Raw genomic sequence first — 15,040 nt, forward strand, 5'->3', positions numbered from 1 at the left:
TACCCAATGTGAGTGATTGCGCATGCATGTGTGTGTTCACTGCACCCACCCAGTGAGCCCCTGCCCATGTTGGAGAGGGGGCTGGGGATGCGCCTCTTCCCCATGCTGATGGGCCTGCTCTTGTTGCCAGGGTACAGGCTGTGTGATGGCGAGGATGGGGAGTGGTGGGGCTCGCCAGTCTTGGGTCGGGCTGAGAGATTCAGGGGCTGTGTCGATCCTTCCTCCTGGGGAAGACAGAAGAAAGAGTGGGCACAGGGGTAAGCGAAGCCTGAAAACACACCATGGACCTGTTACATGGGAAAGCACAATTATCTTGACGGTGTTATGAAGGTACTTTGACAAACTGCTTTAAGTGAAGTCCTGGTGAAAAACTTGGTTGTTGGTTGGAGAGTGTGTATAATGTGTTTTAGAGTGCTTTAAGCCTTTTGTGGTGTTCCCCAGGGCACTGTGTTGGGACAGCACATTATTCAGAGGATGGGGAAAATAAGGCCACACAGCTATGCTTTCAACCTCAGATTGCTACTTGATCAGGTCTTTACTCAATTATCCCCCCTCTCAGGTTGTGGCCATTTATAAATACATTTGATCAATTCGATCAAAAATACAGGGCCGTACTGTTCACCACTCCAGCGCTCAAATTGAAAAGTCCCTTAACTATCTCATCATCCAGTTCTGTTGAAAAAAGCCAAAGGGACTTTTGTTGTGGTGTCTTATCCTCTCTTTTCTAATCAAAGGTTCATGACCACATCGCCTCACATTGAGTTTGTGAGAAATCCCTGGAAGGGAACAACAACTGTAGAAGAAGAAGCCTCTTGTGTGGTGAAGGGTACGCTAACAAACATGGATTTCATTTGAAACCGGCCTTGAGGAGAGAAGAAGGAACGTGATTTGGGAGGCTGGGGGGACGGGTGGGGTGCCAGTGTGGGCGTTAGCGAGAGTGGAAAGGGGTTAGGGAAGGGTGGCCGTTCCAAGGCCAGAGTACTACTGTACAGCTGCGGTGAGTTCTGACTCCGGTCTATTGTAATGCTGGTTGCAGCGACCCCACATAGACACATGGCTCCCATTATTGCCTCGTCGAGTTAAGATTACGAGTATGGTCTCGCGCTCGCTCCAGCGAAGAGGTCTGAGCCCACGCCAAGCAGCAGCCAGTGCCAATGACTCCATGAGCGTGTGTCTCCGTATGAGCGCATACATGGTCATTCCCTTTCACTTGAATCATTGCTGTAGTCAGTGATTCATAGATAACCAAGGTCCAAAACCAAACACACAAAGTCAAGCATAAAGGGACAGCTCACCTTAATGTGAGTGACAGGACTCGATGCTCTCTTCTTACTCTTCAAGGCAGAGGGCGAGAGGGGGCCTGAGGAGTTTTGAGGCTGCGGCAGGGAGGCCATTTTGGCTCCGGGCGAGATCTGCATGCTGGCCAGCTGGGCGGCGTACAGCTGCTACAAAGGGAGGAAATAGGGAAACCGACAAGTTATTAACATCAGCAGCCAGCCGCTAGTCGGACACTTACTTCCCGCCTCCTCTCTTTTTATGACTCAGTGTATCATTTTCTTATCCCTGCTTGGCAAAGCTCCTGTCTACAATGTGATGTGTGTGTCAGAGCCAACCACACACACATACACACACACACACACACACACACACACACACACACACACACACACACACACACACACACACACACACACACACACACACACACACACACACACACACACACACAAACACAATTCTGAGAGGAAACACAGAGCACTTGTCTTTGGTGAATGCACCAATTTGTAAGTCGCTCTGGATAAGAGCGTCTGCTAAATGACTTAAATGTAATGTAAATGTTTAGTTGATCGGGTTGAAGCTAGAATGAAAAAGATAACTGTGAACATTGTTGGAGGAATATGTTTGTATACCAAGGTTGGGTTCCAGAGAAAGCACATTGAACTCAAATCAGCGACGGTCTATCTACGACGCCGATTCATTCAACAGATGCTTGCAACAGAGGGGCTTGCGTATTGATTCATATCAACGCTTGGATCCAGTCTATTCCATTTGCACAACAGCATGTGAAATGTATTGTCAATCAGTGTTGCTTCCTAAGTGGACAGTTTGATTTCACAAAAGTGTGATTGACTTGGAGTTACATTGTGTTGTTTAAGTGTTCCCTTTATTTTTTTGAGCAGTGTATATTTCTTACTCTTCACAAAATAACTCTTGAGAATCAACCTCAATTCAGTCGAAGACACTTGGTAAATAGTTTTTAAAAACTATCTAGCAAAGAGAAACACAGAGTCTCTGTCTGAGGTCCAGCAGTCTGAATCAAAGCTCTGACCACTGCCTGAAACCGCTGTCAACCTCCGTCTGAGGACTTGACAACATATCAAAGCCCCAATCCTGCAGGAAAACCACCCAGACATGGCTTGTGTTCAGTAAAACTTGGCCTGCCTCCTCTCCCTACCTCCTCCTCTCCTCTAAGCTCTCCCTTTCACCACTCTTCTTTCATTTTATGTTCTTTCTCCTTCTCTCTTGTATCTTCTCTTCTCCAATCTCCCCTTTCTCCACTCATCTCTCCTCTCCTCTCCCCCCTCCCTCACTCCTCTCCCCCTTCCCCGCCTCACTCTCCGCTCCCCCCACCCCTCTCCTTCCTCTCTCCCCAGTCTCTCATGGCCCCAGTGTTGTGAGATCTAATTTCACTTCAGTTTAAACTGCTAGGCCTCCTGGGAGCTCTGAGGTCCGGGAGAAGGGCGGCAGACACACGAGACCCACCGCAGCGGAGCGGACGACCGCCGCGCCGTCTTATTCTGGGGTTCAGGCAGTGAGTTGGACGGCCCTCTCCCAAGCCGATATTAAACACAAACAGAAGGTGCCCTTTCCGCAATGAAACAAAGCCCTGATGTCACGCCGCTTATTTTCCTTGGAGCGTACGAGGAGCGCCCGGGCCTCTGGCGATATGAGATCTGCGCAAGAATGTGCTTTGAATGACTGGTGGGGCCTCACACGTCAATCATTAGTGGCCGCAAGCGTTACTCGCCGAGGTGCATGGCTGCTGTTCATACGACTGGGGAGGAGAGGAGAGCTGGGGTTGAGGTATCGACGCGGAATGTCTCGGAGGCTCATGCACATGCACAAACACACACACTGTCTTGCTCTCTACTAAGCAAGAATTATGTATGGGAATGAGTAAGACAGTTAGACACCGGAAGTCTGAGTTATGGGCCTCTATACCCAAGTACACTCACACCCACACAAACTAAAACCGGAATGCCCGCCCCTTTAAATATGGCTGCCAAAACAACATCAGACAAGAGCTTCACACATACAGTGCATTCGGAAAGTATTCAGACCTCTTCCCTTTCTCTACATTTTGTTACGGTACAGCCTTATTCGAAAATTAATAAAAAATAAATAGATCCATATCAATTTACACACAATACCCGACAACGGCAAAGCGAAAACAGTTATTTTTTTAAAAGTTTGCACATTTATTACAAATAAAAACAGAAATTGCTTATTTACATAACTATTCAGACCCTTTGCTATGAGAATCGAAGCTGAGCTCAGGTGCATCCTGTTTCCATTGATCATCCTTGAGATGTTTCTATAACTTGATTGAAGTCCACCTGTCGATATAAGGTCCCACAGTTGACAGTGCATGTGAGAGCAAAAACCAAGCCATGAGGTCGAAGGAATTGTCCGTAGAGCTCCGAGACAGGATTGTGTCGAGGCACAGATCTGGGGAAGGCTACCAAAACATTTCTGAAGCATTGAAGGTCTCCAAGAACACAGTGGCCTTCATCATTCTTAAATGGAAGAAGTTTGGAACCACCAAGACTCTTCCTAGAGCTGGCCGCCCAGCCAAACTGAGCAATCGGGGGAGAAGGGCCTTGGTCAGGGAGGTGACCAAAAACCCGATGGTCACTCTGACAGTGCTCCAGAGTTCCTCTGTGGAGATGGGAAAACCTTTGTGAAGAACAACCATCTCTGCAGCACTCCACCAATCAGGCCTTTTTGGTAAAGTGGCCAGACGGAAGCCACTCCTCAGTAAAAGCCACATGACAGCCCGCTTGGAGTTTGCCAAAAGGCACCTAAAGACTCTCAGACCATGAAAAACATGATTCTCTGGTCTGATGAAACCAATTGAAGTCTTTGGCCTGAATGTCAAGCGTCACATCTGGAGGAAACCTGGCATAATGCCTACAGTGAAGCATGGCGGTGGCAGCATCATGCTGTGGGGATGTTTTTCAGCGGCAGGGACTGGGAGACTAGTCATGATCGAGGGAAAAATGAATGGAGCAAAGTACAGAGAGATCCTTGATGAAAACCTGCTCCAGAGCGCTCAAGACCTTAGACTGGGCGAATGTTCACCTTCCAACAGGACAACGACCTTAAGCACACAGCCAAGACAACGCAGGAGTGGCTTTGGGACAAGTCTCTGAATGTCCTTGAGTGGCCCAGCCAGAGCCCTGATTTGAACCTGATCGAACATCTCTGGAGAGACCTGAACATAGCTGTGCAGTGACGCTCCCCACCCAACCTGACAGAGCTTGAGAGGCTCTGTAGAGAAGAGTGGGAGTAACTCCCCAAATACAGGTGTGCCAAGCTAGTAGCATCATACCCAAGAAGACTCGAGGCTTTAATCGCTGCAAAAGGTGCTTCAACAATGTACTGAAGCTGCTCTTCCTCCCGGGGAAGGACTGCCCGTTCCATGATCTCGCCATCACGGTTGACAACTCCATTGTGTCCTCCTCCCAGAGTGCTAAGAACCTTGGCGTGATCCTGGACAACACCCTGTCGTTCTCAACTAACATCAAGGCGGTGACCCGTTCCTGTAGGTTCATGCTCTACAACATTCGCAGAGTACGACCCTGCCTCACACAGGAAGCGGTGCAGGTCCTAATCCAGGCACTTGTCATCTCCCGTCTGGATTACTGCATCTCGCTGTTGGCTGGGCTCCCTGCCTGTGCCATTAAACCCCTACAACTCATCCAGAACGCCGCAGCCCGTCTGGTGTTCAACCTTCCCAAGTTCTCTCACGTCACCCCGCTCCTCCGCTCTCTCCACTGGCTTCCAGTTGAAGCTCGCATCCGCTACAAGACCATGGTGCTTGCCTACGGAGCTGTGAGGGTAACGGCACCTCCGTACCTTCAGGCTCTGATCAGGCCCTACACCCAAACAAGGGCACTGCGTTCATCCACCTCTGGCCTGCTCGCCTCCATACCTCTGAGGAAGTACAGTTCCCGCTCAGCCCAGTCAAAACTGTTCGCTGCTCTGGCACCCCAATGGTGGAACAAACTCCCTCACGACGCCAGGTCAGCGGAGTCAATCACCACCTTCCGGAGACACCTGAAACCCCACCTCTTTAAGGAATACCTAGGATAGGATAAAGGAATCCTTCTAACCCCCCCCTTAAAAGATTTAGATGCACTATCGTAAAGTGGTTGTTCCACCGGATATCATAAGGTGAATGCACCAATTTGTAAGTCGCTCTGGATAAGAGCGTCTGCTAAATGACTTAAATGTAAATGTAAATGTACTGAGTAAAGGGTCTGAATAGTTTATTTTTTTTAATTATACTTTTTTTCTTCTTCTAAAAACCTGTTTTTTCATTGTCATTATGGCGTATTGTGTGTAGATTGATGAGAAAAACAAGGCTGTAACACAACAACATTTGGAAAAAGTCAAAGGGTCTGAATACTTTACGAATGCACTGTAGATCTGACAAACACGGCCATCATCGACTGTAACTAGGGAGTCAAACAGTGCAGATTTCCACAGTCATTCGTAGCCACATTGAGTCTTGTAAATGTACAATTCGACTATTGTTTACCTGACATCGACCCTATCCTTGCCAATTGGCATAATGCCGTTTAAAGAACTGTCTAAAACGAAAGCGTAAAAAACAGGCCTTTTTCTCCCTTTTCCCGGAAAGAAAAACACTGTGGGATCGATGGCCGGCTAAAAGCCAATGTGCAACGTAAACAAAGCCAAACGGACCTCTCGCTTTTCAGTAAACCCTGAGGAAAGACAATGCAGTGATTTTCTAAATTACAAATTGACAAACAGTCTTCAAAAAGACCCCTCGCTGCCTGATTATTGGACAGAAGCTCTGGCAGTTAGTGCTAATTTGACTGAAACTAAATGATGAGCGTCATTTTCCTCCATCAATGCTGGTTTTGATAGGCAGGTTAGGGAAATAATACGCTAAGAGAAAGGCATGTTATTGTGCTTTATAGATTTGAATCTGAGGGCTGAGTAGTGCTGATCTAGCATCATTTGTACCTTTTAGATAATAACAAATAAGACTACATGGATCCTAGATTTGCCCCTAGGGGGAGTGGGAGAATCCCCTTAGCTAGCTAGGTTTCTATTGATCAGGAAAACAAATGGGGTTTTGTCTTTTTCAGCAGGTTAGCAAGGAGAGAACGGGGAAAACGTGTGGCTCAGTTGGTAGAGCATGGCGCTTGCAACGCCAGGGTTGTGGGTTCGATTCCCACGGGGGGCCAGTACACAAAAAAAAATATGAATGTATGTACTTGTAAGTCGCTCTGGATAAGAGCGTCTGCTAAATGACTTAAATGTAAATGTAAATGAAAATGGACTGCCTGTCTGCCTGACACTAACTAAGGAAAGGCTAAATGAAACACTTCCTGGTGTGTGTGTGTGTGTGTGTGTGTGTGTGTGTGTGTGTGTGTGTGTGTGTGTGTGTGTGTGTGTGTGTGTGTGTGCATGCGTGTGTAAACGCACGTGTAAACATTTACAGTAAGCGTGTCATATATATATTGCACACATATGCCCTCTCATACTGTATACTCAAAGCTGAGCCTCATTGAGAACACATCACTACTCCTCAAGTTGGGCCAATGCCACGAAACATTTAGACTTGATTCTCCTATAAACTCGTGAAAAATCACAAATGTCCTGCCATGAAGGAAATCACGAAATCACATACGGTAGGACACAAAAACCAGCAACCACGACGGCTCGTGACGACAACAAGAACGTTTGCAAACAACTACATTGCACTCGCATTACTCTTCGATTGAACTAGACCACAGACGCGAGACACCGACCAGGACTGGAAACAATTGTATGACGAAGTTCCCACGGTGGCAAGGGGACATTTATGTTTGCATCCCAAAAGGCAGTCTATTCCCTATATAGTGCACTACTTTCGACGTGAACCCTATGGGCCCTGGTCAAAAGTAGTGCACTCTATATATAAAAAAGGGTGCCACTTAGCACTTGGGATGCATACCCCTGGCTCCTAAAACATTCTGCAGCTTGTTGTGCAGGTCATGAATGAGGAAATACGATTAGTGAATCAGCTGTATTCTAGTTTCCTTCCTATGACTTTACCATAAGTGCAACTTGTTGTTGCGGTAAAATCAATAAAGGGTGTGGAAGAGATGTGGAGATCAGATCTTGTCTTCCATCTTTAACGAGTTTTAAATAGAAGCATCACATTATAGGAGAGTAATGGATTTGGTATTCCTCTTTGGTATTTATCTTTCTTTCTTTTGACCAATTCACATCAGATCTTTTCACATCAGATCTTTTTCAGGGCTGATTTGATTGGTCCAAAGAGCAATTAGTGGAAAAAATATCAGAATTGGGCTGACTTTCTTTCTTTTGACAAATCACATCGGATCTTTTCACATTAGATATTTTTCAGAGCTGATTTGATTGATCAAAAGAGCAATTAGCGGAAGAAATATCAGAATTGGGCTGACTTCCATTCTTTCTTTCTTTCATTGTAGCCAGCTTTCATTCCAGCTGATGTATGCTTCCTTTTGTCCCTGATACATATAGTAGACAATGACACGGACACACGTTCAGGCGCAGCCCTTTGACTCTCGAACACTACGATAAGAGTAAAAACACACGATTTTGCTCAACGTTGTAGACACTGTTTCATATTGTTATGACAAATGGAGCTGTTGAGGCCTAGTTACCTATTGTCTGTGTGTCTCTCTGTATCTCGCTGTGTGTCTTTTTCATCTCACAGTGTCTATCTTTCATTTCACGGTGTGTCAATTTGTCTCTCTGGCTGCGTTTACACAGTCAGCCCAATTCTGATATTTTTTTCCACTAATTGCTCTTTTGACCAATCAAATCAGCCCTGAAAAAGAGCTGATGTGAACAGATCTGATGTAATTGCTCAAAAAAACAATTAATGGGAAAAATATCAGAATTAGGCTGCCTGTGTAAACACAACCTTTGTGTCTCTGTGCCTCAATATGTCTCACTGTGTCTCTCTGTGTCTCAAAGTGTCTTGCTATGTCCCATTGTATCACATGATGTCTCTTTGTCGCTCTGTCTCGCTGTCATCTCACTGTATCCTCACTGTGACTCGTCTCTCAGGCGGCAGAGCTACATAGGAAGCCTGACCTGAGAGAGGAAGACTTTCTTGTTTTTCTTCTTCTTTGTAGCCATGTTCTATGATAGCTATTATCTATACGTGCCAATTGCTAACCACAGGTGTCAAGCGCCAATAAAAAGATGATGAATTGCTTAGGCCAGGTGCTGTGCTGGTGGGTTGGAACTTGGAATACCAAAGTGATTTATCATATTGGTCTTTGTTTGACTCTGCCGACATGTATCAGATAAGGGAAGTGGTGAGATTAATAGCGTGAGTCTATAGGCTTGGTAAACACGGGAGTCTATAGGGGGTTGATTAGTTCACATTGTTGCTAATGCCGAGTTAGTTTGTTAGGGTTCGACTGTTTAACAAACTGATAATAACATTGGCTTATTGGGATCTACCTAGAAGTAATTCCCTCTGAGGGGAAAATTAAAATAAAATATATATATATGGTTACAACTTTGCACCTGGTGCAGATATTTGGTAGGTCTAAATCTGGTCATTTAAATGCTTGTTAGCATATCAGCATCTTTCCTTTGTTGGAGCAGCACATTGGGGTGTAGGGTGAAGTTGCCCTTAGATGCTGATCTTGGGTCAGTTTTGCATTTCCCCCCACTAATGGTTAAGGATAGGATTGGGGGGTGGGGAAGCTGATCCTAGATCTGTACCTACGGGAAACGTCTCACTGGAGCAGCACATGGGCCTACCTGATGTAGCGGGCTCAGTCCTGAAGCGGCTGCAGCTGCCATTGTGGATGGAATGAACTGCATGGGGTAGTTATCACCTGTCAGGAGGGGAGAGACAACCACAACATTCAGCATGGGATGATACAAGGGAGTTTACCACACCGAGAGCAAGCCTGCACCCTTCCCCCCTCCAGACTTATTTGCTCACTCTGGTTCTTTCTCTCTTTTTTTTTGTTTGACTCTTAAGGGGCATTCCTGTAGGTGCTTTTCCTAATGTCTAGTTCCTCCACAACAAAAATAAAATAAAAATACTGTAACAAAAAAAAGATAACCACAGGCCACCCCCCCTCTTCATTTTTTATTTCATCTCCTCTCTCAAAGACGTCTTATGTTCTCGCGCTAAGTTTTATAAGAGTACTCAAAAAATGCTAGAATGTATTATTTTGAGCCCCATAAATTATTCCAGGGTTCCCCAAGTGGCGGCCGACGGGTGGTTTTATTTGGCCCCCAAATTTCCTGACCAAAAAACCCATACATATTTGCTGTAGAAACACCAGGAAATCAGCTCCAAGTGATTTACATTTTGGAAATCTGTTCCCAAGTATTCCCACGCATAATAGAGAGACACGTGATCGTCTACACAAGCACGGTGTCACGTTCCTGACCTATTTATGTTAGTTGTTATGTGTGTTAGTTGGTCAGGACGTGAGGTTGGGTGGGCATTCTATGTTTTCTGTTTCTGTGTTGGTTTTGGGTTGCCTGGTATGGCTCTTAATTAGAGGCAGGTGTTTGGCGTTCCTCTAATTAAGAGTCATATTTAGGTAGGCGTTGTCACAGTGTTCGTTGTGGGTGATTGTCTCCTGTGTTTGTGTATGTCGTTGCGCCACACGGGACTGGTTTCGGTTTGTTTGTTAAGTGTCATTTTATGTGTAGGCTTTTTCCCTGTTCGTGCGTTCTCGTGTGTTATGTGAGTCCGTCGTTCAGATCTGTTCTACACCGTTTATTTGTTTTGTTAGTGTATAGTCAAGTTCGTGTTTTTTCGTCTTGTCAATAAATTCATTATGTATTCAAACTCCACTGCGCCTTGGTTCAATCCCTGCTCCTCTTCGGATGAAGAAGAGGAGGACAGCCGTTACAGAATCACCCACCACTCCAGAGCCAAGCAGCGGAGGCAAGGGAAGGCTCGACAGGGCAACAAGGATTTCTGGACTTGGGAGGAAATATTGGACGGGAGAGGTCCATGGGCACAGCAGGGAGAATATCGCCGTCCCAAAGCTGAGCTGGAGGCACGGAGGAGAGCAGAGGCTACCGGAGAGAGGAACCGGAGCTATGAGGGAACGCGTCTCGCACGGAAGCCAAAAAAGCCCGTAAGTAACACCCAAAAATTTATTGGGTGGGGGCTAAGAGGTAGTGGGCCAAGGGCAGGTAGGAGACCTGCGCCCACTTCCCAGGCTTACCGTGGAGAGCGGGAGTACGGGCAGGCGCCGTGTTACGCAGTAGAGCGCACGGTGTCTCCTGTACGAGTGCATAGCCCAGTGCGGGTTATTGCACCTCCCCGCACTGGTAGGGCTAGATTGGGTATTGAGCCAGGTGTCATGAGGCCGGCTCAACGCGTCTGGTCTCCAGTGCGTCTCCTCGGGCCGGCATACATGGCACCTGCCTTACGCATGGTTTCCCCGGTTCGCCTACATAGGCCGGTGCGGGTTATTCCACCTCCCCGCACTGGTCGGGCAACCGGGAGCATTCAACCAGGTAAGGTTGGGCAGGCTCAATGCTCAAGAGTGCCAGTACGTCTCCACGGTCCGGTATTTCCGGCACCACCTCCCCGCCCCAGCCTAGTACCTACAGTGTCTACACTACGCACTAGGCTACCAGTGCGTATCCTGAGCCCTGTTCCTCCTCCACGCACTCTCCCTGTAGTGCGTGTATCTAGCCCGGTGCCTCCAGTTCCGGCCCCACGCACTAAGCTACCAGTGCGTCTCCAGAGCCCTGTACAAACTGTATCTTCTCCCCCTACTAATCCTGATGTGCTTGTCCTCAGCCCGGCGTCACCAGTGCCGGTACCACGCATCAGTTATAGAGTGGGCTTTGAGAATACAGTGTGCCCTGTCCCTGCTCCCCGCACTAGTAGGAAGGTGCTTATCATTAGCACGGTGCCTCCAGTTCCGGCACCACGCACCAGGTCTACAGTGCACCGTATCCGGCCAGAGCCATCCGTCTCCCCAGCGCCATCTGAGCCATCCGTCTCCCCAGCGCCATCTGAGCCATCCGTCTCCCCAGCGCCATCTGAGCCATCCGTCTCCCCAGCGCCATCTGAGCCATCCGTCTCCCCAGCGCCGTCTGAGCCATCCGTCTGCCAGGAGCCTGCAAAGCCGCCCGTCTGCCATGAGCCTACAGAGCCATCCGCCAGACAGGAGCCGCTAGAGCCGTCAGCCAGACAGGAGCCGCTAGAGCCGTCAGCCAGACAGGATCTGCCAGAGCCGCCAACCAGACAGGATCTGCCAGAGCCGCCAACCAGACAGGATCTGCCAGAGCCGCCAACCAGACAGGATCTGCCAGAGCCGCCAACCAGACAGGATCTGCCAGAGCCGCCAACCAGACAGGATCTGCCAGAGCCGCCAACCAGACAGGATCTGCCAGAGCCGCCAGCGAGCCATGAGCAGCCAGAGCCGCCAGCGAGCCATGAGCAGCCAGAGCCGTCAGAGAGCCATGAGCAGCCAGAGCCGTCAGAGAGCCATGAGCAGCCAGAGCCGTCAGAGAGCCATAAGCAGCCAGAGCCGTCAGAGCGCCATGAGCAGCCAGAGCCGTCAGAGCGCCATGAGCGTCGAGAGCCGTCAGCCTGCCATGAGCGTCGAGAGCCGTCAGCCTGCCATGAGCGTCGAGAGCCGTCAGCCTGCCATGAGCGTCGAGAGCCGTCAGCCTGCCATGAGCGTCGAGAGCCGTCAGCCTGCCATGAGCGTCGAGAGCCGTCAGCCTGCCATGAGCGTCGAGAGCCGTCAGCCAGCCATGAGCGTCGAGAGCCGTCAGCCAGCCATGAGCGTCGAGATTCGTCAGTCAGCCATGAGCTGCCCTTCAGCCTGAAACGGCTAGATACCCAGAACTGCCCATCAGTCCAGAGCTGTCTCTCTGTCCGGAGCTGCCTTTCAGTCCGGAGTTGCCCCTCTATCCTGATCCCCCTCTCTATCTTGATCTACCTCTATATTCTTATCTATCCCTCTGTCTTGATTTATCTCTCTGTCCCGGTGCTGTCCTTATTAGTGAGGTTATTAAGAGGATTTTGTGGGGGTAAAAAGAGGGTGGACATTCTTAGAGGGAGGAAGCTAGGATGGATTATGGTGGGGTGGGGACCTCGCCCGGAGCCTGAGCCACCACCGTGGTTAGATGCCCACCCAGACCCTCCCCTAGACTTTGTGCTGGTGCGTCCGGAGTTCGCACCTTGTGGGGGGGGTAATGTCACGTTCCTGACCTATTTATGTTAGTTGTTATGTGTGTTAGTTGGTCAGGACGTGAGGTTGGGTGGGCATTCTATGTTTTCTGTTTCTGTGTTGGTTTTGGGTTGCCTGGTATGGCTCTTAATTAGAGGCAGGTGTTTGGCGTTCCTCTACTTAAGAGTCATATTTAGGTAGGCGTTGTCACAGTGTTCGTTGTGGGTGATTGTCTCCTGTGTTTGTGTATGTCGTTGCGCCACACGGGACTGGTTTCGGTTTGTTTGTTAAGTGTCATTTTATGTGTAGGCTTTTTCCCTGTTCGTGCGTTCTCGTGTGTTATGTGAGTCCGTCGTTCAGATCTGTTCTACACCGTTTATTTGTTTTGTTAGTGTATAGTCAAGTTCGTGTTTTTTCGTCTTGTCAATAAATTCATTATGTATTCAAACTCCACTGCGCCTTGGTTCAATCCCTGCTCCTCTTCGGACGAAGAAGAGGAGGACAGCCGTTACACACGGTTCAAAATGATTAGGTTTTCCTCAAATATCTATTTGCGCTTCTTGCGGTCCATTTGCAGTCTATTAATTATTTGCAATTACATCCCGGCCCCCCGACCGTCCGCGGCTGAATCTAGTCGATGACCCCTGAACTATTCATTAACATGTTGTTGAGTAACTTCTGTACAGGTGTAGTGTCTTAATTTGATCACTCTGTTGTCGCAGAGAATTTTCCTGCCCCGCAGGAAATTCAAAAGAACCTTGTGTCTTCACGGAAAATCCGTTGTTCTATTTCTTTCACTAGATCTCAGCAGCTAAACTATAGCCTACTAAAGCCTCAAACTAATTTCCTGTTAGAAACTAGCACTTTGATTGAAAATAATCATATCCTCCTGCTGATGGGATTATTTTACACCTGTGACGTAACTGGTCAAATTAAGGACCCACATCTGTATGCGTGTGCAGTGTCTAGATCTGCATCCCAAAATAGCACCCCAATTGCCTACATAGTGCCCTATAAGTCTTACAGTAAAGTAATGCATTATATAGGGAATAGGGTGCCATTCGGGACAATTCCTGGGCCTTGGAATGTGTGAAAGAATGGAATGTGGAAAAGGAAGAGTAGAAAATAGAAAGCAGGTGGTGACTAGAATACTGCCTTGGGAATACCATGTACTCCAGGGAGAGGGAGGCTATGGTGTGTGTGTGTGGGTGTGTGGGTGTGTGGGTGTGTGTGTGTGTGTGTGTGTGTGTGTGTGTGTGTGTGTGTGTGTGTGTGTGTGTGTGTGTGTGTGTGTGTGTGTGTGTGTGTGTGTTAGAGTGAAAATCCATGCCACACATGTAACTTGTGTAACTGACATGCTTTCAGCGCATCATAAACAGCAACATTCTAGTTCGCTATAGCCAATCTATTGTTCCTTAAATGACCAAGCAGGAAGTGAACATTTCTTGGTTGAAACTATGTCAAAGTGTTGTGAGTTAATGAATAACGATTCACAGACAACGCCACTGCTACCACACGTCATTTCTTTTGTGAATCACTGTTCATTCATTCACAACATTTTGACAGCGATATATCGCCATATAAAAAAAAAACAGCATTCCCGACGTGACACACTTCATTAGGGGAGACAAGGATGACTAACACCTGTGTGTCCCAAATGGCACACTATTCCCTATTATAGTGCACTGCTTATAGGCCCTGTAAAGAACTATAAAGAGGTGATGGTGCCATGTGGGATGCATGCTGGGCTGTTCAACGTGTAGGAAGTTTGTGTGGGGGTCAGAATCCTGGCAGGACCTTGTCTCACACAGCTTTCTGCTGATCTCATGGGCAACAGAAGTACAAGCAAGATACGGAGAAAGAGTGTGAAATACTGCAGGGGGACAACAGAGAGAGAGAGAGTGAGAGAGAGAGAGAGCGAGAGAGAGAGAGAGAGAGACTAAGGGCCACATCTTAACTTGAAACAAACATAGAACGGAAATATTTCATTTGTATGTATGTTTATTTAAATGTCTGTGAGTGTGTGTGTGTGTGTGTGTGTGTGTGTGTGTGTGTGTGTGTGTGTGTGTGTGTGTGTGTGTACCTGGCTTGTAGGACATGTTCGGTGGGAAGAGGAAGCCCTGCTGTGCGGCAGCGGCCGCCATAGATCGCTGGTCGTGAGGAAACACTGGGATCATCAGAGGAGGCATGTGACCCTGCACCTGAGAGAGCGAGAGAGAGAGAGTTTAATAGTTTTGTTGTACTAATGACTATTCTGATGAATATGTCTATTTGTCTTTTCTTCTTCTGTTTCTGTTTCTAATAAATGTTTCTTAGTGTGTTTATGTTTCCAATGTTGAATTGTTCAACACTGTCGCTTTGGCAATACAACAATTATTTATTATGCCAATAAAGCAATGAAATGTTATTGAGAGACAGAGCGAGAGAGAGAGGGAGAGACAGATGGGGAGGGAGAGAGACAGAGAGGGAGAGAGAGAGAGAGAGGAGGGAGAGAGCCAGAGACGAGGGAGAGAGGCAGAGAGGAGGGAGAGAGACAGAGAGGGAGAGAGAGAGAGAGATTGGAGGGAGAG

General features: G+C 47.8%; 1 protein-coding gene across 7 annotated transcripts in view; it reads right to left on the bottom strand.

Annotated features, from left to right (window-relative positions):
* Positions 1 to 15,040, bottom strand: part of LOC129862758 (transcription factor SOX-6-like) — a 155,596-nt gene that overhangs the window by 19,484 nt on the left and 121,072 nt on the right. For all 7 annotated transcript variants that reach the window (XM_055934709.1, XM_055934712.1, XM_055934714.1 and 4 more), the window contains 4 exons: positions 14,554 to 14,671; positions 9,067 to 9,143; positions 1,296 to 1,445; positions 50 to 224 (listed from right to left, as the gene is read on the bottom strand). In XM_055934709.1, the coding sequence (XP_055790684.1) occupies positions 50 to 224; positions 1,296 to 1,445; positions 9,067 to 9,143; positions 14,554 to 14,671 (520 nt within the window). The remainder of the gene's footprint in view (positions 1 to 49; positions 225 to 1,295; positions 1,446 to 9,066; positions 9,144 to 14,553; positions 14,672 to 15,040) is intronic.

Source organism: Salvelinus fontinalis, chromosome 9 (genome assembly GCF_029448725.1).
Source record: "Salvelinus fontinalis isolate EN_2023a chromosome 9, ASM2944872v1, whole genome shotgun sequence".
NCBI classification, from domain to species: Eukaryota; Metazoa; Chordata; class Actinopteri; order Salmoniformes; family Salmonidae; genus Salvelinus; species Salvelinus fontinalis.